Source organism: Sebastes umbrosus, chromosome 6, assembly GCF_015220745.1.
Source record: "Sebastes umbrosus isolate fSebUmb1 chromosome 6, fSebUmb1.pri, whole genome shotgun sequence".
In the NCBI taxonomy this organism is placed as follows: Eukaryota; Metazoa; Chordata; class Actinopteri; order Perciformes; family Sebastidae; genus Sebastes; species Sebastes umbrosus.
In genome coordinates, this window is record NC_051274.1 from 28,108,384 (window position 1) to 28,130,216 (window position 21,833).

Consider the following 21,833-nt stretch of genomic DNA (forward strand, 5'->3'; position numbering starts at 1 on the left):
TAACTATACATTTATTCTCTGAGTAGATGACGGGTGTGAATTTGATATTGAGATTGCAGGGGTCAATAAGTGGAGAGGAAATCTGCTTTTATAGTTGAGACATAACACACAAAGCCGTTATAGTTTCAGGTTCATCTTACACTGTAAAGTGTTGCCTCCTAAATTATCATCAGTGAATCATTCAGCCGTTGTTTGTGCATAAAAACGCTCAGCTCTTATATTAACTCTAGGAACACACACACGCTCATCAATACTATTTCACAGTTAAAAGTATTGATTATGACTCATAAACACATACTCAGTCATTTTTTTGCTGCTGTTTTCTAGATTTTGTCTCCCCCATCTTATGTTTCTGCTGACCGTTTAGAAACACGGTAGGCACTTACTGAACAGGAAGGCCTAATGGCTGTGTGTGGAGGTGACGTAAGACAAGACAACACCATTTGTCTGTTCGGACAACATCAGCAACACCCTTGTGTTTTACATACTGGAGTGTTGGATGAAAGCAATGTAGGCAACACACTGGTTTTTAGATGTAACTTGTTTGGAAGATGCACAACATTAAGGACAAACTGTGTTTTACAGTGTTTTGTGTCATTGCTGGAGGTCAGTAACCCTGACACCAGCAGTTATTCAATACGGAAACAGAGGAATGAGTGTAACATTTGAACAAGTTGTGAAAATGAGGAGGTTTAAGATCTGTAGCTTCAGAGAAAAGGTACTGCATCGGTTTTCTCTCCGCTCAGATCCGTTACGACGTTTGGCGTCGGGTGCTGAACATTTTCTGGGCGGTGGTGGTGGGTTACTCCATGGTGGTGTTGATCGCCGTCTACATGTACCAGTTCAGAAGTGTGTCTGGGCTGTTGACACAGATCATGGGCATGTCGGAGGAAGGGTGAGTTTCTGTGTGTCTGCAAATTTGGGATTATTTTTTTTAACCCTAAGAGACCCACAATAGACCCGTTTTTGTCTTTTTTAGGGGGGTACAGGTGGTCTTTAAGGGGAGATAGCAGGTCAACAGTATACGTCACATAGAAGTGGTGTACATCATCTGAAAGCTGGGAACATGAAGATTAATTTGAGTGTTTGTGTGTCGAGTTGTTCTAGTCATAAATCAGAAATAAACACATTAAGTAATTAAAATAGGCTTAGAACATTGTGATAGAAGTATATGATGTCCATTCCTGTGCTCTATTATGTCTCATATGTTGTTGCAGCAATTTTTGGATTGATACCATTTGTTACACAGATTTGGTGAAAAAAAATGATCAATAATGCCTCAAAACTATGCCTCCACTAACATCATCACACATGAATACAGTTGAGCTCATTTGATCCACAAGAGTCTCAGCTTTACAGTGATACACAATTTATGTAATCTAAGACTGTTTAGTATGCAGAAATATTCAAATACATCATTTTAGAATAGGCGAAAATAACACATTTATACTGCATTCAAAAAACTACATGTGATTATCATGAAGTGGGCATGTCTGTAAAGAGGAGACTCGTGTGAACCCATAGAATCACATCATTACACCTGTCTGACTTTTCAGTCTTCGTGACGTGGGCTTGGAACGGTTCAACACAGTGGAGCTGTTTGCACGCATCCTTCTTCCTGCTGCGTTCCTGTTGGCTTGTATCCTCCAGCTGCACTACTTCAACTCAGACTTCCTGACTCTCACTGACCTCGACAACGTACCTGTCAGACAGGCTTCCAGGTGAGACGCCAAGGGAAAAAATGTCCTTTTCAAATAACGACTGTCCAGTTACAATATTGCTAAATATATCTAGCAAGTAGACATAAGATCATTTATATTACAAGTGAGCTGCCAAATAGAGAGTTTAGTTAGTTACATCTGGTCATCATTAAACAGCCAAAGTGCCATTCTTTCTTGGTTGTTAAAACAAACACTTACTGTTGTTTGTGTATGTACATTATATAAGTTGTGGTTGACGGCTAAACATGTTGTATATCTCTGTATGCCTCTGTTCTTCTGTTCCATCCGTCTCTCCACCCAGAGAAGAAGAGCTCAAGAGTTCAGTCAATGTGATATCTGAGACGTAAGAGCAGCGTTTAAACCTCCATTAATGTTTTGTTGCATTCACATTTCAGATGATCCATCACAATTAACAATATTTAGATATAATAATCAGTGTTTAATCAGTGAGCTGTTGGTGTAAATGTATATTGCCTGTGAATCTTATAGGGAGAACAATAAGTCCTTTTAGGTTGTTTTAAAATAGTTAAACATTGAGTTAATTAGAGATGTGATGGTGAAATGAATATGGACTTTTTCTCAGTGTTCATCACAGTAACAGAAATATCAGTAACATTCACTGTAGCGTCTCTTTAATTTAATTCCCAGCATTAAAGAAAACATTGAAAAGTTCCAGAAAAGGTAAGGCTGTTGTTCCACTCTTGATTCTTGTTGCTTAGTCTATCGGATCAATATTTGTGTCTACAGTACATACTGTATTATACTGCACTTATTTGGTATATAATTCATATTCATATATACTGTGCGTGTTTTGGGGGGAGGTATCAAAAAAAAATCATTCCCTGTGACAACCAACCAACACAAGTTTGTAAGTTTGTTTTTCCTATAATTGTGTAAATATTTAAGATATGTTCTGTTGTCCTGCAGACTTGTCAAGGAGCAAATGGGTTCTGGGAAAAGTCAGGAGACTCTGAACAGCGTCGGACTACAATCCTCCTCGGAGAAAGGAGCTGAGGAGCTCGAGGAGACACCAGAGGAGGGTAACTAAAAAAAGGCTCTTCAGCCTCCATTTGTTGGGGCAATTAGGAGTGGGACCAATTAAACAATGGACTCTCTTACAATGATATGTTTTTCATACACTGGCACCAAGTAGCGCATCTTTGTGATTGCCAGATATGAATTTTATGTAGCTCTTATTCTCCTGACATTAATTGCTGTCTGAACTGTATGAGAGATGATGTTCAAATGATGTCTGATGTCCTTCTCTACCCTTGCTACCGTCTCTTCCTCCCAGAAACTCTCCTCAGCAGTCCTGAGGACAAGTGGGTTGTGATTGTCGACCGGTCGAGCATGCTGCTCATTCAGGCTCTGTCGGGACTCCAACGGCTCCAGGAGCAGAGCTGGAGACTGATGGAGCTCCACAGCCTCAAAATCGTGTCCTCTGGCATCATCTGGGTGTCACTGCAAGAGGTGGGATGTTTGACCTGTGCGTAGGGATGTGTGCGTATATACAAATTTTCAGAGATACAAAGAACAATCCCTTGATATTGATTTACTCAGTGTTGGTTTGATGGTTATAAAATTGTTTTTGTTTCTCTTCATCTACACCTGTCCTTCATGTCAGAGGCGGAGGTAAAATCAACCAACAAAATGCAGAATCTTTAGCCTTTAATAACGTTTTCACAGGTTTCTCTGATGAACTCGCTCTTCCTGGTTCTGTGGGTGTTTGCCCTCCCGTTCCCACGGTTACGGCCTGCAGCATCCAGCATCTCTGCTGCGTGGGCCTGCGTCATGGTGGTTTGCAAAATGTTTTACCAGCTCAAAGTCATCAAACCCCTCGATTACTCCTCCAACTGCACAGCTGTGAGTATCCATCTAATGGTAACTAATGCTTCTGTTAGCAGGCTTACAGCTGTATCAGCTGTGAATGGGCTTTAACGGTGTTCATATCTCAGGGCCTGGTGCCGTACAACAGCTCGGGCCTGGATGACGGAGCAGAGATGAGGGGGAACATGGTGGAGCTGCTCAGGAGGTCTATTCTCTACATCGACCCTGTCGACCCCGTCTACTGGTGCGGAGCGCTGCGTAAATGTGAGGGCAGAATCCTCCCCTGTCTCAGGGTACGGTGACACACCTGCCAAATTCTAAAAACTTTATAGCTTTGACATTTCTTCATCTTCATCACACAAAGCTGCTTTTGCATTCCATCACATAATATCAAGTACACTCAATGAGGTTTAGGCTCCAACGCACTCGACTATCCATTAACTGTAGACTGTAAAACTGCACATCCTTTTAACCCCCTGCGATCCTGACTAACTTCACTCGTTCAGACGCTGTAGCAGTACATATACGATGTGAAGCTAGAAAACCTATGGAATCCATTGGTAACAGCCATGTCATGCTTGCTTGTCGGCAAGGCGGCTAAATAATGCTACAAAGTTAGGCTACATTTTGGCGAGAGATAAATTGACATGGCCATTTTCTGTTTCAAAGGGGTCCCTTGACCTCTGACCTCAAGATATCTGAACAAATATGGGTTCTATGGGTACCCACGAGTCTCCCCTTTACAGACATGCCCACTTTATGATAATCACATGCAGTTTGGGGCAAAAACCATTCAGTTTTTAAATGCAGTATAAATTTGTTATTTTCTGCATACTGGGGTCCCTAAACAGTCTTGGAATTACATAAATTGGGTATGATTGGGAAGCTGAGACTTGTGGATTCAATGAGCCCAACTGTATTCATGTGTGATGATGTTAGTCCCCATAGTAACCATTTCATTGTAGTGAGACCATTTTTTTTTATACTTGATCTCACTGTCTAAAATTATACATACTAGACGGAAGTCAGAGACACACATTGAGGCTTGAATCGGCCCAGTTCCACCTTTGGATTGTGTCCCAGATCAGCTTTTCTCTAGAAAGTGTGTTTCTGTGTTGTAGAACCATCTGATGATACTCGGGCTGCTGGTGTTCGAAGCGATCGTCCATCGGCACCAGCTCTACTTCCGTCTCCATAACGACGTGAGGGCCCCGCCCTTCAGCATCATCTTCCACGGCATCACGAGGCAGCACCTGGATCACGGCATCCTGCCCTGCATCAAGTACTACATCAACTTCTGCTTCTACAAATTTGGACTGGAGGTACTTTTAAGTGTGTGTGTGTGTGTGTGTGTGTGTCTGAACTGTTTAACGTATTTGGCATTGAAGTTCTTAACATGCACACTTCTTCTCAGATCAGTTTAATCGTGGCGGTCAACGTGATTGGTCAGAGGATGGATTTCTATGCCCTGCTCCATTCCTGCGCCTTATTGGCTGTTCTGTCACGACGACGCAGGAAGGCCATCGGGGAGGTGTGGCCTAAGTACTGCTGCTTTACTGCCGGGCTCATGGTGCTGCAGTACCTGCTCTGCATTGGCATCCCTCCCGCAGTCTGTGCTGGTATGGACGTTTTAATAATTCTTTGAGTTTTTGTAGAAATGAACTGTTGATAAAATTATAAGTCATTTATATCCAGTTCCTGAAAACTTTAACATTTGCTGTTTTATACTCCTGGTGTGTGTGTTCCTGTAACCAAGAAACGCGCCTAATTCCCCTTTCTATTTTCATGCGACATTTCAAAAGTTTGATTAAAATTTGCTTGACAATTGAATGTAAACACAGCTATTGTATGGTATTCAACTCTATTCTATTTTCTCATCAGATTACCCCTGGAGAACCGCAGCTCAACCTTTGACCTCTAATGTTATTAAGTGGTTTTACATGCCTGACTTCGCCATGAGACCCAATCCTTTATTCATATTCTGTGAGTTCATCTATACTCTCTTCTCTTTGAACCTATTCCTCCGCTGTAACTCCTCCTGTCCTCCAGATTGTGACCTCCTCCTCCTCTTTCTCCTCTCTCCGCTGCAGACGACCACCTCCTGCTGCTCTGCTCGTCTCTGCAGTGGCAGGTGTTTGAGGAGGAGAACCGAGCGGCGGTACGACTGCTGGCTGGAGACAACGTTGAGATTAGCCGTAGTCTGGATCCTTGTTCCTTCAACAAGTTCATACCTGTCGATAACTTCCTCCACTGCAGGTCAGAAAGAACAACCAGGTCTTTGTATTTAGTTTTTTTCATCATCAACTAGGAGAAGAGTTTTGGTTGTATTTCCATTACAGTATATTTCAGACTTGTCTTGGTCTGAATATCAGTCTGAATTTTTCATGTCTATCTATACTATTAAAAATATGAGTCATTTTATTGATGGTTGATTTATTTTTTCTCTCCTGGAAGGGGTGACTCACCTAAATCAGTCTAAATCTATAGACCCGAGATAAGGACAGGAAATAGTCTGAACTTTTATAATCCAGCACTTAGTTCATCTCTTCAAAACAGCTTCCTGCTGCGCAGGTTAAACTGCAGGTGGAGAATATTTTGAGTCCATCACGCTGGTTTGTGGTTGTTTTAAAGGACCATTAAGGAGTCGAGTTAGATCGTAATTATTTATGTGTGTTTCTAAACCCATGAAAGCTGTTCTGGTAAAGTAAAACTGCTGGATAAGCACTCATGGACGTCTCCCATTTCGTTTATCTCACTTTCTGCCACAAGCCTTCATCAGATTCTCGGATAATGCAAAGACGCTGTGTTGTTTCATTGTCTGATGAAGTTGGTATTTGAGTCAGACAGTTGATTGTATTTTATATGTCAATAGATGTCATCCATCAACATGTACTCAAGGTTAGGGATACCGGATATCGGGTCGATACTAACTCATAACAGCTGAATCTGTATCTTTGACAATGGGGCCCAATATATTCAATTCAATTCTATGTTTATATACCATATACATTATATACTGGGATTTTAATTCCTGTTTAAGTTTTGACCAACTTGTTGCTGCATTAAAAAGGTTTACACCAGAATTATAATTCCTGTTAATTTTGAAGATTTTTTACCAACTGAACGAAGAAAGCAAATTAGCTTATTTCCCAAAATGTCAAGTACAATTCTGTGATTTTTAGGCAATATTTGAGGGGTTTTTGGTACCTTTTGTAGAGAAGAAGTAGATACAAAAATCTCTGGTTCTCATATGTTTTTCACAGTAATGCATTAAATGACTCTTCTACCTCTCTGTCTGGTCCTCAGGTGCTACCTCGACATGGTGAAGGTGTTTGTTTTCAGCTATTTCTTCTGGCTGGTGCTGTGCCTCATCTTCATCACTGGCACCACGCGGATCAACATCTTCTGCCTGGGCTACCTGGTGGCCTGTTTCTACTTCATGCTGTTTGGAGGCAGCGTGTTGATGCAGCCCGTCAGATACATCCTGCGACTGTGGGACTGGCTCATCGGATACACCTGCTTTGTGATCGCCATGAAGAACCTGCTGTCTGTGAGTTACCACGCCGTGAACAAGTGCAGTAGTTTAGACACCCATCACATAATTTGTTAGCTTTTTTAACAGGCTCTATACTATCAATTAAAGCGCCTTTCTGCCATCCCCGTGTGTTTTTCTGTGATCAGCTCGGTTCTTGTGCCTACCTGGAAAGCCTGTTGAAGAACTGCTGCTGGTTGATTCAGGCTTTCAGCATGTTCTGCACCATCAAAGGCTACGACGTCCGTAAGTGTCTTCAACAGACGATGAGAAAGGACATCTTAAATCTCAGTTCATTCTTGTGTTCGTACATTCTTGGTGTTAACATATCTCTTCTGTCCTGTCAGCTGCTCCTGACGCTGAGTGCGAGCTGCCGGAGGGCGAGGCCGGCATCGTCTGGGACGCGATCTGTTTCACCGTCCTCCTGGCACAGAGGAGGGTCTTCCTCAGTTACTACTTCCTCTACGTGGTGTCTGACCTCAAGTCTTCTAAGATATTGGCCTCCAGGTCTGTACTCCACACAAACCTCCTGTTGAGGTCCCTAACATATTTTAAAGCAGCAGCAAGTGGACTTTACAATCAGGGTGAGGGCGTACAATGACAACGAGGGGTAAATGTTTGAAAAACTTGAATTGGGTTTGATAAATTAAACCCAACCTAGCTTGTCTGTAATCAGTTTATAAAGGGAAACCAAAGGGACGAGATATGCAGCTAGCTTTGGATGAAGCAACACTCACTCACAGCTGTTTAGAGGACGTTTTTGTAGCGCTCTATTTTATGGATAATTATTCATATTCATTCCATAATTATTTCTGAGTTTCCAGGTAAGAAGAATTTAATTGTAAGGAAAATAGTAATTTCCAAGACATGGAAGCTCCATTTATACCCATTGTAAATATTAATTAATTGTGAATGTATTATTGGAAACTTTATTCTACATTCATGTTTAATTGTCACAGATTTTGTCAGGTTTGGCTGATCTGCCCACTAAAATACTATCCATGTTCTGCTTGCTATTAGTTTGAAATAATTATTTGGAATTTTGCCTATAATTAGTACCTTTCCAGAAAACATCTTGAAAATTAGGAATAGGGCTCCAACTAACGATTATTTTCATTGTTGATTAATCTTTAGATCATTTTCCTGATTTATCGATTAGTTGTTTGGTCTATAAATTGTTAGAAAATGGTGAAACATGTCTATCAGTGTTTCCCAAAGCCCAAGATGACGTCCTCAAAATGTCTTGTTTTGTCCACAAGTCAAAGATATTCAGTTTACTGTCATAGAGGAGTAAAGACACCAGAAAATATTCACATTTAAGAAGCTGGAATCAGAGAACTTTTTTTCTTAAAAAAATGACTCAAACCGATTAATCGATTATCAAAATAGTTGCTGATTAATTTAATAGTTGACAACTAATCAATTAATTATTGCAGCGCCAATTAGGAAACTATTAATGAGAACATTATATGAGTTGACAATATGTGTCTCATTTACGGAGGAAGCAAACTCTCTAATGCAGCCTTTTTTCTGTCTGTTGTTTCCTTGTAGGTTGGTTACACAAGGATCGATTTTGAAATAATTGTTACAATAATTATAATAAGCGATCACTAACTCCTAAACAAAGTAGTAAAAAGTGTTTTACAGATGATGAAATAAACAGACGGTGCTCTTTTCCTCTTCCTCTCTCGACCTCTAAGGGGCGCTGAGCTGTTTGAGGCCAGAGTGAAGAAGCAGGTCGCCGCCAGACTGGAGGAAGAGAAGAAATCTGTGCTGACACTGAAGAAACAGTAAGACACGTTAAACAGTGTAGAGTCAGTATATAGTACATTTACAACATTTCAGCAGTTCTGACTGTGAATGAATGAATAAATTTACCCAGTTTCAATGACGACCAACAAAATTTCCCCTCTCAATGTCACATTTTATTTCATCTCTGGTAAAAAAAAAGCAAAGAGCTAACTTGCCTTTCTCGCCCTCTTCCTGTAGGATGGAGAAGATCAAATCTAAACAGAAGGGTGGACCAGCAGCAGCAGGCAAACCAGCTCTTCCTGCTGATCAGGAGCAGGTGACACTGGGTAACACGAGTGAATCTATTTCCTGTTTCTACCTTTAACAAACCAGCAAAGCATGAGCAGATATTTTATTAAATAGATCTCTTATTAAAGCTCCAATCCTTGTTTGAGCTAAATTCAGACACATAGTTGAAGTTTGTTTTATGATGAAAGATAATTTTGTGTCAACATGGGGTGTTTTATAATGCACTTTTCACTGAGATCTATACTTGTATCAGTGTTTACTTTAAGAAGCTCTTCAATCTTTATCATTAAAAGGGAGAAAATCAAAAGATGGTCAGAACATGGACTCAGTTATGTATCCAGATATGCGATAGGGGCAATCTAAAGCCATTTTGAAGTATCTAGTTATTTTATTTATTTGGATTATTGTTTTTTTTTCTACACTTATTTTTCTATTTCGTATATTATATATTTGTGTTCCACTTATTCCTATGTTATTTTGTAATGATGCAAAACTGTAATGGGTAATATGATTTTGCTGAGAATAAAAAAAAAAAAGTTAAGTTAAAAAAAGCAAGAAAATCCGCCAATATCTGTGATGACTAAACCGATTGATTTGTGTTTTCCAGACGACGATGAGAAGGCAAAGAAAGATGCCGGAAAATGGTGGAAGCCGTGGGTGTCTAAGCCTGGAGGTGAGCGGCAACATCGCATCGACCTAAACACTGCTCAGTGCTCTCAATGAAGAATGTTCTGCTGTTTCATTTCATCTCCTCAAATTAGTCCTTCCTGTCAGAGAGACGTTTGTAACCCAGGTTATGTAATAAAACAGTAAAAACAGCCTCTGAGCTTCTGTACGGGAGCAGCTCTGGGTCAGATGCCTTATTCAAAACCTCAACAGTATGCATAGTGATGCAGTTTTGCTCTGTTTCATGCAGTGGAAAACAACTGTGGCTACCACCTGTTTGAGAGTGACAGCGAGGAGGAAGAGGAGGATGTTACGGAGAAGAAAGTAGATGAACCACCACCACCAAAGAAGAAATCTGCTTTCCAGGTGAGAGCCAGAAAAAACACAAAAACTAATGACGAATAAAAAGAATACATTTAATGTTTTCCATATTCCCAAAGATAGTACGTTAAAAGTGAACACTGACAGATGTGTTGCTATGTTGTAACATCGTCTTTGATATCCTAGTTGGCCCACGACGCCTGGGTCAACAGCTCTAAGTCGGCTCTGAAGGACCTGAAGAAGGAGAAGAAGAAAATAAAGAAAGAGGAGAAGAAGAGAGCAAAGAGAGAGCTGCAGAGACAGCAGGGTGAGAGAGCCACATGTGGAGTTTATGTAACAGCGTCTAATCCTCCTCCATTTGAACATTTAGAGACAATTCTGAGACTCAGGTGCTCCGTGTCCATCAGATTTTAATATTTCTGGTGTAAAGGAGGAGATCTGGTATCGTGGTGTTCACCAAACCTGTAAAGGGATGTTCTGTCCTGATGATGGCGTTGGAGGAGAGGTCAGGAGGTCACCAAGATCCTTAGGAGGGGACCATGAATTTGACAGCAATCTGTCCAGCAGTTGTGGAGACAGATGGACCAACTGCTTAAATAATTTAACACTAAAATCGTCTTTCTTCCAGGCATTGATAGAGAGGACTCTAGTGAGGATGAACTGGATGAAAGCACCGTGGAGGAGGAGGTAGAGGAGGGAAAAGGTAAACAAGCACGAGTCACTGCATTTCACTCACAAACCACTGGATTACAGCAACTTTCTACCATAAGTAAACCTCTGAGTGAAAAGAATATTTTACATTTCTATACATTCATATTCACTTATGTCGTCTCCTTACAGAAAACATCGTGCATCGCGTCATTAACACCGTGAAGTTCAGCTTTGTGTTCATTAAGTCCCTCCTAGACGACCTGACGGGGGGTCTGAACGCGTTCTGTAAAGAAACGCTGGACATTTCCAAGGTGCTGCGCTTCGAGCGTGCGTTACTCAGCCAACAGCAGAAGAAGGTGAGAGGAACGGATGTAAAGCTGATGATTGTAAACTGTTGACATGTCTGGGTTTTAGCCTCAAAGTGAAGCACAGAAAACTGTTTAATCCTTCATATGGACAAAAACAAATTCAACACCAAGTAACATTTTTATGTGATTATGACTTTTATGTATTTTTAGTGACAAACTGATATCATGTAGAAACTGTGAAAAGTTACAGTGCTGCACACAGTGAGTCTGTTTTCCTGTTTCAATCTGATGAATAACTATAAATAAGTAGTTATTTACAGAATGTAAAAATATGTGAAGTTAAAATGAGATATAAAATCCAACCGTACTTGGGTAATCTTTTATATACAGCTTGTATGTTCAAAAATAGCGATAACATGGTAATTTAACTGTGACAGTTATCCAATGTGTGGATGACAAAAAGCTCTTTCCCTTCCTTGAATCTATTTTATTTTTTATTTTTATTTTGAACTTTTTTAAATCTATCTATCTTACCTCTGTTTTTACAAAAAAAGTTCAATAAAAATAATTATTTTTTAAAAAACAACACATTTAAGCATGTAAAATTAGGTGTCTTTTCTATCTGTCTTTCCATATCCAAAATGTGCTCTATTTAAAAAATAATTTAAATATTTCTTACAGCTATTTTTTCTTTGAGCATTTTATTCATTAATTTAATCGTTCAATTATTAAAGTTGATTATAACACAGGTGTTGTCAGTTACGTTCAGAGTTATGCTTAGAAAAGACCATTTTTCACAGCACACATTTAGACTCGTCAAAGCAGGAAAATAACAGGTGTAACTAATAACATTAATGATGACTGCATCACATGTAGGTGAACCAGGCATATACTGTAGCACAAAATACACTTCCCACACTATGTTTTGTGTCGGCTACGCCCTTTACGTCCCTTTTCTCTACAGGGTAAAGAGGTGAGCCAGGAGAGCGTGAAGCAGTTTTATGAAAACTGGTTATCCCGTCAGAACACACTTTTATCTCAAGACGACCCCGATGACAACCTGCCTCCTCCTCCCTCCCCGTCCGACGTCCCCTCCTCACGCCACGCCTACGCCAAGCTGAAGAACCAAGCCTCCAAAGTGTCCTGGGGCAGCAGCATCTCCAGGCAGGTTACTGGACTCTGAGTCACTCACATATTTACCTCTCTCATGCTTTCATTCTCATTTTTCCTGCTTCTACTGTATTTACTTCCATATGTGCATCAAGGTTTTAATAGTTTTGACATTTCAATTTCATTTTAGTTTAGTTTTAGTTAATTTTCAGAGTGTGTTTGCTAGTTTTAGTTTAGTTATAGTTTTTGAAAAAGGTTTAGTTTGAGTTTTTATATATTTAGTTAATTTTTTTTTTTAGGGCCAGCTATAATGTCTCACAAGTATGTAGCTACATATACATACAAAATACATGGTTGGAGAACTGTTTATTATGTTTACGCGCTACTTTAGCAAAGCAATTGCAGGATAGCGCTATCTCCTGAAAGGTTTCTGTGGTTCAATGTCACGAGAGTTGACGGGAATTCATGCCGTCTCCTTTTTTCGTGAGTGATATATTTTAGCAAAAAAAACTTCAATTAATTTACACTCATTTATATTGTATTTTTATTTTTTTAACCAGGCATTAAAGGATATAGTTTTTATTTAGTCTCAGGTTATTAATGATATTTTTCACTGCTTATTTTCATTTTAGTTTACTGTAATAACCCTGGTGTGTATACATATACTGCATGTGTAAAGTTAGAAACTGCCAACATATTAAAGACATGAATGGCATTATTACTGTACATACTATATACACAGTCTGCCCATCGTTTAGACCCTGTTGACTCATCTGCTCTCTGCTGCTCTCCTTCAGCTGTATGACAGATGAGACGTTGCTCATGTCCCGGCAGCCGACGCAGGAAGAGCTGGACGATCCCCCCGCTGTGTCGCCTGCTGCTGACCAGCTCAGACGGAGACTCCTGAAAACAGCCAACATCGACCTGACCTCCTTTGAGAATGTTGACCTTTCACCAAGGTGAGGGAGAAAAAAAGGTTCACTTCACACACAGATTTGCTATAAAGTCGTGGAGAGAAATCGAAACTTCCCTCGACTCTTTAAAACTTTGCATAACCATCTCCCCATCTGATTCTTGAAGTTGAAACGTCTTTATCCTTTTCTCAAAAGCTGTGAAGATGGCGCCCCTCAAAAGGAAATCCACGAACAAGAAGAGGAGGAGGAGGAGGACATCGAGGGTGAGACAAAGCATGAGCGAGAACAAGAAGAGGAGGAGGAGGAGGACATTGAGGTTGAGACGAAACGGGAGCGAGAACAAGAAGAGGAGGAGGAGGAGGACATCGAGGTAGAGACGGAACAGGAGCGAGAACAAGAAGAGGAGGAGGAGGTGGACATCGAGGTTGAGACGAAACGGGAGCGAGAACAAGAAGAGGAGGAGGAGGACATCGAGGTTGAGACGAAACGGGAGAGAGAACAAGAAGAGACAGAGGAAAAGGAACAAAGAGAGGAGTATCGTGAGGTGGAGAGAGAAGAGCTGAACGAGGAAGCGCTGCTGAGAGAAGAAGATGAATGCGCCGATTACCCAGAATGCACCTCGTTGCGCTTCAGGGACAGTGATGGAGAGAAAAGCCTCGACCTCGCAGAGTCTCCCCGACCTCTGAGTGAGGAAACGAGGAACCTCACTGCCAGCGAGCTGCTGCTAAACAAGTCAGTACACACAAGAAACGTATTAGTTGAAAACAGTTTTAGACATTATTATGATTATTTCTGTCTTTTCTTCTGCAGCATGTTTGAAAATGACGAGATCTTCGAGTCCGATAAGTTTTTCGTGACGCTGCCGAGGCCGCTGAAGCTGCTGTTCGCCCTCTATAACACCATGGTGTCCAAGTCAGAGATGCTGTGCTACTTCGTCATCATCCTCAACCACATCGTGACGGCTTCGTTCCTCTCCCTCATCCTGCCCATCCTCATCTTCCTCTGGGCCATGCTGTCAGTGCCCCGGCCCTCCAAACGCTTCTGGATGACCGCCATCATCTACACAGAGGTTGGTTATTACGCCGTTGTGTGGTGTGTTTGATTTAATCTTCAAACGTGAGGGGTTTCACTGCGGCATTAATATTAATTTTAGAACGAACAGACAACAGGGCTGCAGTCAGTTTTATGTTTGATAAATAATCAATTCCTCTGAGACGACATCTTGTGTAATTGTTTTTACAAATTAAACAAAAGTGTTTATTACTCTTTATACTCTTTTTTTTGCCTGTCTTGAAACCAATCAGTGTGTACTGATGCCATGGTGCCCTCTTTGTTGCCCCTATGGTAGATGAGACTGCCCTTCCAGTAGAGAAAACGTGATGAAGTGCCCTGGAGGGTTAGGGTTACAGAAAAAAGAGTATAGATTTGTTTTTGGAGAAACCATTATGTGGTGTTTATCATTTGGTGATAATTATCGATTGTTTCAGCTGATGCATGATCCAGAACTCTCTCGTCTCTGTTTCTCTCAGCTGACTGTTGTGGTGAAGTACTTTTTCCAGTTTGGTTTCTTCCCCTGGACCACCTCTGCCTACCGAGGCATGAACGCCGAGCGGCCCTTCGCCTTGCCCAACATCATCGGGGTGGAGAAGAAAGACGGCTACGTCCTCTTCGACCTCATTCAGCTGCTCGCTCTGTTCTTCCACCGCTCTATTCTCAAGGTAAAGGTTACCCTGCTCATTCAAGTATACCCACCTGCTGCTGTATGTGTTGTACGGGAGACACCAGCATTCTTGCCATGCAGCTAGATTTTAAAATCGTGTTTGTGTCTCTGTGACTGTGCAGTGCCATGGGCTGTGGGACAACAAAGAGGTTGAGATGCCTGATTTTTTCAAGAAGATGAAGAAGAAAGTCGACAAGAAGAAGATGTCAGGAGGAGATAGGACGGGCAGAAAAGACAAAACTCAACGCCGGTTAAAGTTCCTCCCTCTCCAGGCCTCCACCACCTCCATGTTCTGGCGACGAAAGAAAGGCGACTCTCTAGAGTCTGATGGTGAATATTCAGAAAAGCTTCAGATATTTTGATCCAAATCTGACCCAAGAGACTCCTTACTTTTCTGTATGTATGATGCTGTATGACACAAATCACCATGTATGACTTACATTTCACATTTCCTTTTTTTAACTGGAGAGGTGAAGCCCAAGAAGCAGCACAGCAGGAAGAGGAGCCGGCAACAAAACAAGGCTCCGCTGACCAGGAAGCAGAGGATCAGACAGCTGATCAAAGAGAGGATGCTGCAGACCAAAGCTGCCGTCATAGAAGTGTGCGTTGTTGCAGACAAACCTCATGAGATTTTAACAGTATATTCTTTTCCCTCAACAATCCAAAATATAGAGTTATGACAGCGTGGAGAAAAGTGTGTTTTGACGCTGTATATTCTGTTTTTCTCTACAGCGGCCTTCACATTTACTTACCCATAAGACAGTTTTTCTACGACATCATCCACCCAGACTACAGTCCCGTGTGTGACGTCTACGCCCTCATGTTCCTCATCGATGTGGTCAACTTCATCGTCACCATATATGGATACTCGGCTTTTGGGGTGAGAGTCTGACCTGCCTTTCATCAAACCAACAATATACACACTTAAAAATGTATGTTTTGTGCAGTACGACACTATCAATGCTGAGCTTTGTCTGTCTGTAGAAATATTCTGCAGGGGTCGACATCACAGAGTCTCTGTCGGAGGACCAGGTCCCAGAAGCCTTCCTGGTCATGCTGCTCATGCAGTTCGGCACCATGATAGTGGATCGGGCCCTCTACTTGAAGAAGTCCCTGATGGGAAAGTGTGTTTTCCAGGTGGTGCTGGTGTTCGGCATACACTTCTGGATGTTCTTCATCCTCCCCGGGGTCACAGAGAGGTCAACTGAGTTTATTATTCTCCTCATGTGTTGTATCGTTAAAGGGACAGTTAGGGTGTTTTGAAGCAAGGCTGTATGAGGTACTTATCCTTAGTCAGTGTATTACCGAGAGTAAATGAAGGTTTGCATGCCTCCAGTTTGGAGAAGCAGACAGGAGTTACCGCACGGGAGCAAAGCAATGTACAGCTGTGGACGGTGCCGGCAGCAAAACGTATTCTAGCCACCTAAAAAAATGGCCAAGCTAAAAAAGGTTTACGCTATATTTAGAATATTTATCTTGCCGTGAAACAGCTATACAGTCTACGTTTCCGACGAGGAACTGAAGCTGTTATCTGTGCTCTCACCAAAGCAACCAGACTCCATTGAAAAAAACTGAAATTTTACCTTGCAGAACCCAGTGGTACTACCGCTGCCTCAATCGGTTTGTGAGTTTGTGCTGTCTGCAACCCCAGTGTTCAGTGAGGTAAAATCACAGTTTTTTTCAATGGAGTCTGGTGGCTTTAAAGAGAGCATGCAATATTTGTTAAAGGTGAAATGTGTGTCAAAGTAACATTTAAAAATGTAATATTGTGGTGCTGCAGAGATGTCCTGGCCTACACATCATATTCTACAGTCTTAAGAAAACATCTTTGTTTGGTTCAGATCCCTGCAAAAATCACACCATAATCATATTAATATGCTTTTCAATGAAAATGAGAAAAATAATGTAAAAATGATCATTCCCTCTAATATCGCAAATCATATCTGCAATTGCAATATCACTCAAAATAATTACAATTAGATGTTTTTTCAAAAGCCCTAGATATTTTCATCGATGTCTCTTTCCCTCATTTTTGCTCCACAGGAGGTTCAACAGGAACGGGATTGCTCAGCTCTGGTACTTTGTAAAGTGCATCTACTTCGGCCTGTCTGCCTACCAGATCAAATGTGGCTACCCAAACCGCATCCTGGGCAACTTCCTCACCAAGAACTACAACTACCTGAACCTCTTCCTCTTCCAAGGGTAAGAAAACAGTCACTGGCTTTGATGAATACGAATATCTCCATTAACGGCATGACTTTAATTAGACACATTTTCCACATTTTAAACACTCATGATAGAGTGTTGAGAGCGTTAGTGATTTGTTTTCTGATTGGTATTTAATTTTTAGAATCGTTTTTATGGCTGCATTTTACCAAAATAAACAATTAATTTCACTAATTAATTCTCCTCTTCCAGGTTTCGTCTGGTTCCCTTCCTGACGGAGCTGAGGGCGGTGATGGATTGGGTTTGGACCGACACCACTTTGTCTCTCTCCAGCTGGATTTGTGTTGAAGACATCTATGCAAACATATTCATCCTCAAGTGCTGGAGGGAGTCCGAAAAAGTAATTGAGAGCGTGTAGTACACATACAGCTCGCTGCATTAGTGCTACAGTACTCAAAGTTATATTTAAATAATATGAAATGTTAGGCTTTGAAATGATAAGATTTGCATCTGCAGGGTTGTAGCCTAATTTGTTTTACTCCCATCTATGTTCTCCCTCACTCCCTTATCGACAGATAATTTATTAACTATTCTGTTGACCAGTTATCAAGTAAAAATACTAAATTTATTCTGCATAGAAAATAAGAGGAGGTATTGATGAAACACATTTTAATTTATGACTGCTGGTCAGGCAACAGACTTCAATCTGATAAATTGCGATGAACACTTGTCTGTTAAAATTCTATAGGCTGAGAACGACAGTAGTTTATTCGTTATTCTCCCAGAAATACCCCCACACTCCAGGGCAGAAGAAGAAGAAGGTGGTGAAATACGGGATGGGAGGATTCATCATCTTCGCTCTCATCAGCATCATCTGGTTCCCGCTCCTCTTCATGTCGCTGGTCCAGTCAGCTGCCGGAGTGACCAATCAGCCGGTGGACGTCTCCATCCAGCTCAGCATCGCAGGATATGAGGTCAGGATGGACATGAGTACATTAAACTATGTGCTGACTTTCAACTTTTAGTGTTTGTGTGCTTATTTTATGAAACACTGAAGCTCATCGAGAGATTGCTTGATTACCTTTAAGGCTCTTCATGACCGGGCTCCAGATTATATTTTAGACCTTTTAATCCCTTATGAACCGTTGTGTGGTTTGAGATCCTCGGGCAGGTCTCTAGTGTGCATGTATGTTTTACACTTAAGTGTGTGTGTGTGATTGTGTTTCCACAGCCTCTGTTCACCATGAGCGCCCAGGAGCAGAACTTGGTTCCATACACAAATGCCGGATTCGACAAACTCACCAAAGTCTACGCGACCAATCCAGTAAGATTTCACTGTTAACACCAAACTGAGATGGGACAATAATTAATACAACTGTATAATGTTTCTACTGTATATGTCATAGCAATAACATCTTTTTATCTATGTTTGTAAATCTTTATATACTTGTGTGGGTCTTTTCTTTGTTTTTTTTGTCTAATTATGTTTTTTTAATGATTATTAAGAGAAAGTTTGTATTTGTTTCTCTTAATTACAGGGTAGCATAACTGCTCATGTTAAATACATCATGTTGATTGTGTTTGGACACCAGGAAGCTCAAGTGTGTTTTTCACTATTACTATTCAGTATTTTAATGTGGATGTCAGGAGAAGAGGTCGCAGTATGCTGATATATAGAGAAGTGAGTGTTTTGGAACCTCCTGGTGGACAAATGGTTCAGATGCATAGTAGGCAAGGCAAGTAATATAAAAAGACACATATAAATAGAGAGATGAGGAACACTGTGGTGACCTTTATTGACATAACGGCGTAAATCTAATCCCCTCCCCTCTCTCCCAGTCCGCTATGCAGTTCATCATGAACTACGAGGCGGAGGACATTGTAGTCGCTAAGATCAAGAGTGATGCCAGTCTGCTGTGGAGCATCAGCCCGGCCAGTCGAGCGGATATGATCCAGGAGCTCAGCAACTCCTCTCACATATACATGACGTTACGCTGGACGCTGCTCAGGTGAGAGTGTGTCTGTGTGTGTGTGTGTGTGTGTGTGTGTGTGTGTCTGCTTGTAGTCTGTGAGTGTGTTTCATAGTACAATGCAGATCCAGTGGGCCTATGCATGTTGCAGGATTTTATTGGTGCGTATGTGCAAATGCTTGTGAACAATGTGTTCATGTACTGGCTCGAAATACATTCTGTAAATGTATAAAGTTTAATTTGACTATTAAGAGAGATGCTTCTTCTTACTTTGTTCAATTCTTTATGCATATCTCTTAATTAAAATGTTCAGTAACTACATTTAAAAATTAAAAAATATTTGGCTGCATTTTGCAAAGATGCACACAGCGCTGAACAAACGTTGGTACAACATGCGCCACTCAACGCTGCTCTCCTTCCCCTTCTCAGGGATCCGTCCATATCAATGACTGCAGAGACGGTGGGAGAACACACTGTGAAGTTTGAGGACAACGCCTTGAGGGAAGGGATAGTCCACATGCTCAAAGGCAACATAAGCAAACCTGTGTGAGTCACAGTGAACACACACACACACACAAATGCAGTTCCTTTACTTACTAGAGATGTTAATGTTAGGGAATTAAATCAAACAAACATGCTAGTAATGGCTGTAATTAAGATAAACTTTTGGGGTGTAATGATACATCAGTCTGGAACGATATATCGAGTCAATGATGAACGATCCAATACCATCGATGCAAAGTGAGAACATAAACGCCTTTATTTTGAAATTCCCATGGCACGTCTGTGTCACCATTTCCGTCCAAGCGCACCTCTTTCCAGAGTGTGTCTTTACAGAGCCCAATAATAAAATGATCAAATGATATTTTGGTTGCTTTTTGTGAGTTGATATAAATCTAACTGATTGTGTTTAATGGGCATACAGTATATAATATATATCATCTCATATCAATCACAGGCCCCTGAATTTAATTTTTTTCGAAATCGTATTGTGGCAGACTTTGTGATATCAACAAATATCATATTGTTATTGTTAAAACTAGTGAATTACACCCCTAGTAAGCATGGCACTATATGAACAGAAATTTTGTATGTCGTCAACTATTTCTCATTTTACAGCCCAGACATTCATGTGCAACATTGCTAAATATTTTCTCCACTTGAGCTTTAAAGGTGTTAAACTGTGTTCTTCTGTCCCGTAGGCTCATTGATTCTCTGCTGCCAAAGTTCCTCAGGGGTAACAAAGGACCAGAGTCCAAAATGGCAACCAGGATGAAAGTAGGTTAGTTACATTTTATGGTACATTGACCAAACTACAGAGTTTTTTCTTTTACAAATTATAACTGCATCGTAATTATAATATCCAAAGGATCTTGGATCAAGGATCTAAACAGAGTGATCTGTCCTGTACTAATCTCTTGTTTAACTTAATCCCGGCGTGTCTTCCCTCAGAGCCCTCGGACCGCCCAGATAGCCAGGCGCTGTCCTTCTTCAGGCCCATGTTGGTCAAACTTCAAGAGGCCAACGGAGGGTCAGAGAAAAGGCCCGACCAGTGGTGGATGGTGGAGGAATGCTCCCCAGTTCTCACCTTATCCAAACACAAGTGTGACAACATAGAGATAGTGGTGATCAGTGACAAAGTCAGCCCCTCCAGTCTGGGTTTCCTGGCTGGACACGGGTAGGTAACATCTCACCTGCATTACGACTGTACAACACAGTTGTATCTCTCTCACAGACTTACCCGAACACTCCCTCTGCTCCTCTTCTCTCCGCCACAGCATCGTAGGTCTGTACATGTCGGTGGTGCTGGTCATCGGAAAGTTCGTCAGGGAGTTCTTCAACGGGATCTCCAGGTCCATCATGTTCGAGGAGCTGCCGTGCGTGGACCGCGTCCTCAAGCTCTGCACGGACATTTTCGTGGTCCGGGAGACGGGAGAGATGGAGCTGGAAGAGACGCTGTTTGAGAAACTCATCTTCCTCTACCGATCGCCGGAGACCATGATCAAGATGACCAGAGAGAAGAAGGACAGCTAGAGGTTTGGTGGCGTACCATCTGTGGCGGGTGAAACGCCACCTGTGGATGTGGTCCACACTGAACTAACAGCACTCAAAATGGAAGTATTAGAGCAAATAACATTTGGTGCAGTAGTCATTTCAGAACTTGTGGTTAATGATCCAGTTGTAATCAAGAACCCTGCTGAAGATTTTGGATCCCTTTCTGACCATGCTAATCTTGACCTCTGACCTTCATGGAAAAGGCAAGCAGAGAGCGGATCAGTACTTATATAAAAAAGGATAAAACCGTTTTCACACTATTACAAGTATTAAAAAAAACATTTCCTGGTTTGATTATAGTTTCAATTAGGTCATTAATGTGAGATTCACTTGTCCGATATTTGTTTGTTTACCGACAGAAATATAAAGTATCATTTGCCTGTATCATACAGAACAATGACATGTTATGAGACTAAATCACCAATTAATCTGAACTGCAGTTAAACAAATTAAGTGCCTGCCAGTTATATTTGATTTCCAGCCTACTGGGCAATGCATGCATTTCTAATGATTTTGGATTCAGGTTTTTAACTGGTGTACAGTACACACGACACCCTATTCCCTAATTTCTTACAGGATCAGTGAAATTTCAACAAACCATTGATATACTCATGGCTCAACACACACATACCTCTGTAAATACCATGTTTCTGACTATGTAGACTACTGCACTGATTCATTTATACCAAAATAAAAATTGTTACAGACAAAAATGTTTCAGTGTCTCGTTCTGCTGCACTGTAAATACCAGATTCACCAACAAGGCAAGAATACAGGGAAGCAGAATGTATTTCCGATATTCATCTTTAATACCATTTTAATTACAAATGAA

At 41.1% G+C, this 21,833-nt stretch overlaps 1 protein-coding gene across 6 annotated transcripts in view; it reads left to right on the forward strand.

Moving 5' to 3' along the window:
- si:dkey-11f4.7 (piezo-type mechanosensitive ion channel component 2) overlaps positions 1 to 21,714 on the forward strand; it is a 27,984-nt gene extending 6,270 nt beyond the window's left edge. For 3 of the 6 annotated variants that reach the window (XM_037773135.1, XM_037773137.1, XM_037773139.1), the window contains 40 exons: positions 747 to 895; positions 1,557 to 1,721; positions 2,023 to 2,064; positions 2,370 to 2,402; positions 2,649 to 2,761; positions 3,016 to 3,191; positions 3,408 to 3,584; positions 3,677 to 3,841; positions 4,670 to 4,870; positions 4,963 to 5,167; positions 5,430 to 5,531; positions 5,639 to 5,804; positions 6,855 to 7,098; positions 7,230 to 7,326; positions 7,428 to 7,587; positions 8,781 to 8,870; positions 9,070 to 9,158; positions 9,728 to 9,793; positions 10,037 to 10,152; positions 10,294 to 10,414; positions 10,736 to 10,810; positions 10,948 to 11,114; positions 12,031 to 12,230; positions 12,974 to 13,135; positions 13,286 to 13,822; positions 13,901 to 14,159; positions 14,620 to 14,808; positions 14,933 to 15,140; positions 15,279 to 15,411; positions 15,543 to 15,690; positions 15,795 to 16,009; positions 16,854 to 17,012; positions 17,229 to 17,376; positions 17,762 to 17,950; positions 18,208 to 18,300; positions 18,816 to 18,985; positions 19,376 to 19,492; positions 20,149 to 20,228; positions 20,399 to 20,624; positions 20,725 to 21,714. In XM_037773135.1, coding sequence (XP_037629063.1) covers positions 747 to 895; positions 1,557 to 1,721; positions 2,023 to 2,064; positions 2,370 to 2,402; positions 2,649 to 2,761; positions 3,016 to 3,191; positions 3,408 to 3,584; positions 3,677 to 3,841; positions 4,670 to 4,870; positions 4,963 to 5,167; positions 5,430 to 5,531; positions 5,639 to 5,804; positions 6,855 to 7,098; positions 7,230 to 7,326; positions 7,428 to 7,587; positions 8,781 to 8,870; positions 9,070 to 9,158; positions 9,728 to 9,793; positions 10,037 to 10,152; positions 10,294 to 10,414; positions 10,736 to 10,810; positions 10,948 to 11,114; positions 12,031 to 12,230; positions 12,974 to 13,135; positions 13,286 to 13,822; positions 13,901 to 14,159; positions 14,620 to 14,808; positions 14,933 to 15,140; positions 15,279 to 15,411; positions 15,543 to 15,690; positions 15,795 to 16,009; positions 16,854 to 17,012; positions 17,229 to 17,376; positions 17,762 to 17,950; positions 18,208 to 18,300; positions 18,816 to 18,985; positions 19,376 to 19,492; positions 20,149 to 20,228; positions 20,399 to 20,624; positions 20,725 to 20,980 — 6,408 coding nt within the window. In that variant the 3' untranslated portion in view covers positions 20,981 to 21,714. Of the gene's footprint in view, positions 1 to 746; positions 896 to 1,556; positions 1,722 to 2,022; positions 2,065 to 2,369; positions 2,403 to 2,648; positions 2,762 to 3,015; positions 3,192 to 3,407; positions 3,585 to 3,676; positions 3,842 to 4,669; positions 4,871 to 4,962; positions 5,168 to 5,429; positions 5,532 to 5,638; positions 5,805 to 6,854; positions 7,099 to 7,229; positions 7,327 to 7,427; positions 7,588 to 8,780; positions 8,871 to 9,069; positions 9,159 to 9,727; positions 9,794 to 10,036; positions 10,153 to 10,293; positions 10,415 to 10,735; positions 10,811 to 10,947; positions 11,115 to 12,030; positions 12,231 to 12,973; positions 13,136 to 13,285; positions 13,823 to 13,900; positions 14,160 to 14,619; positions 14,809 to 14,932; positions 15,141 to 15,278; positions 15,412 to 15,542; positions 15,691 to 15,794; positions 16,010 to 16,853; positions 17,013 to 17,228; positions 17,377 to 17,761; positions 17,951 to 18,207; positions 18,301 to 18,603; positions 18,708 to 18,815; positions 18,986 to 19,375; positions 19,493 to 20,148; positions 20,229 to 20,398; positions 20,625 to 20,724 lie in introns of those variants that run through there. The other 3 variants (XR_005207308.1, XM_037773138.1, XM_037773140.1) reach the window with 3 other exon arrangements.
- Positions 21,715 to 21,833: the final 119 nt, after the last annotated feature.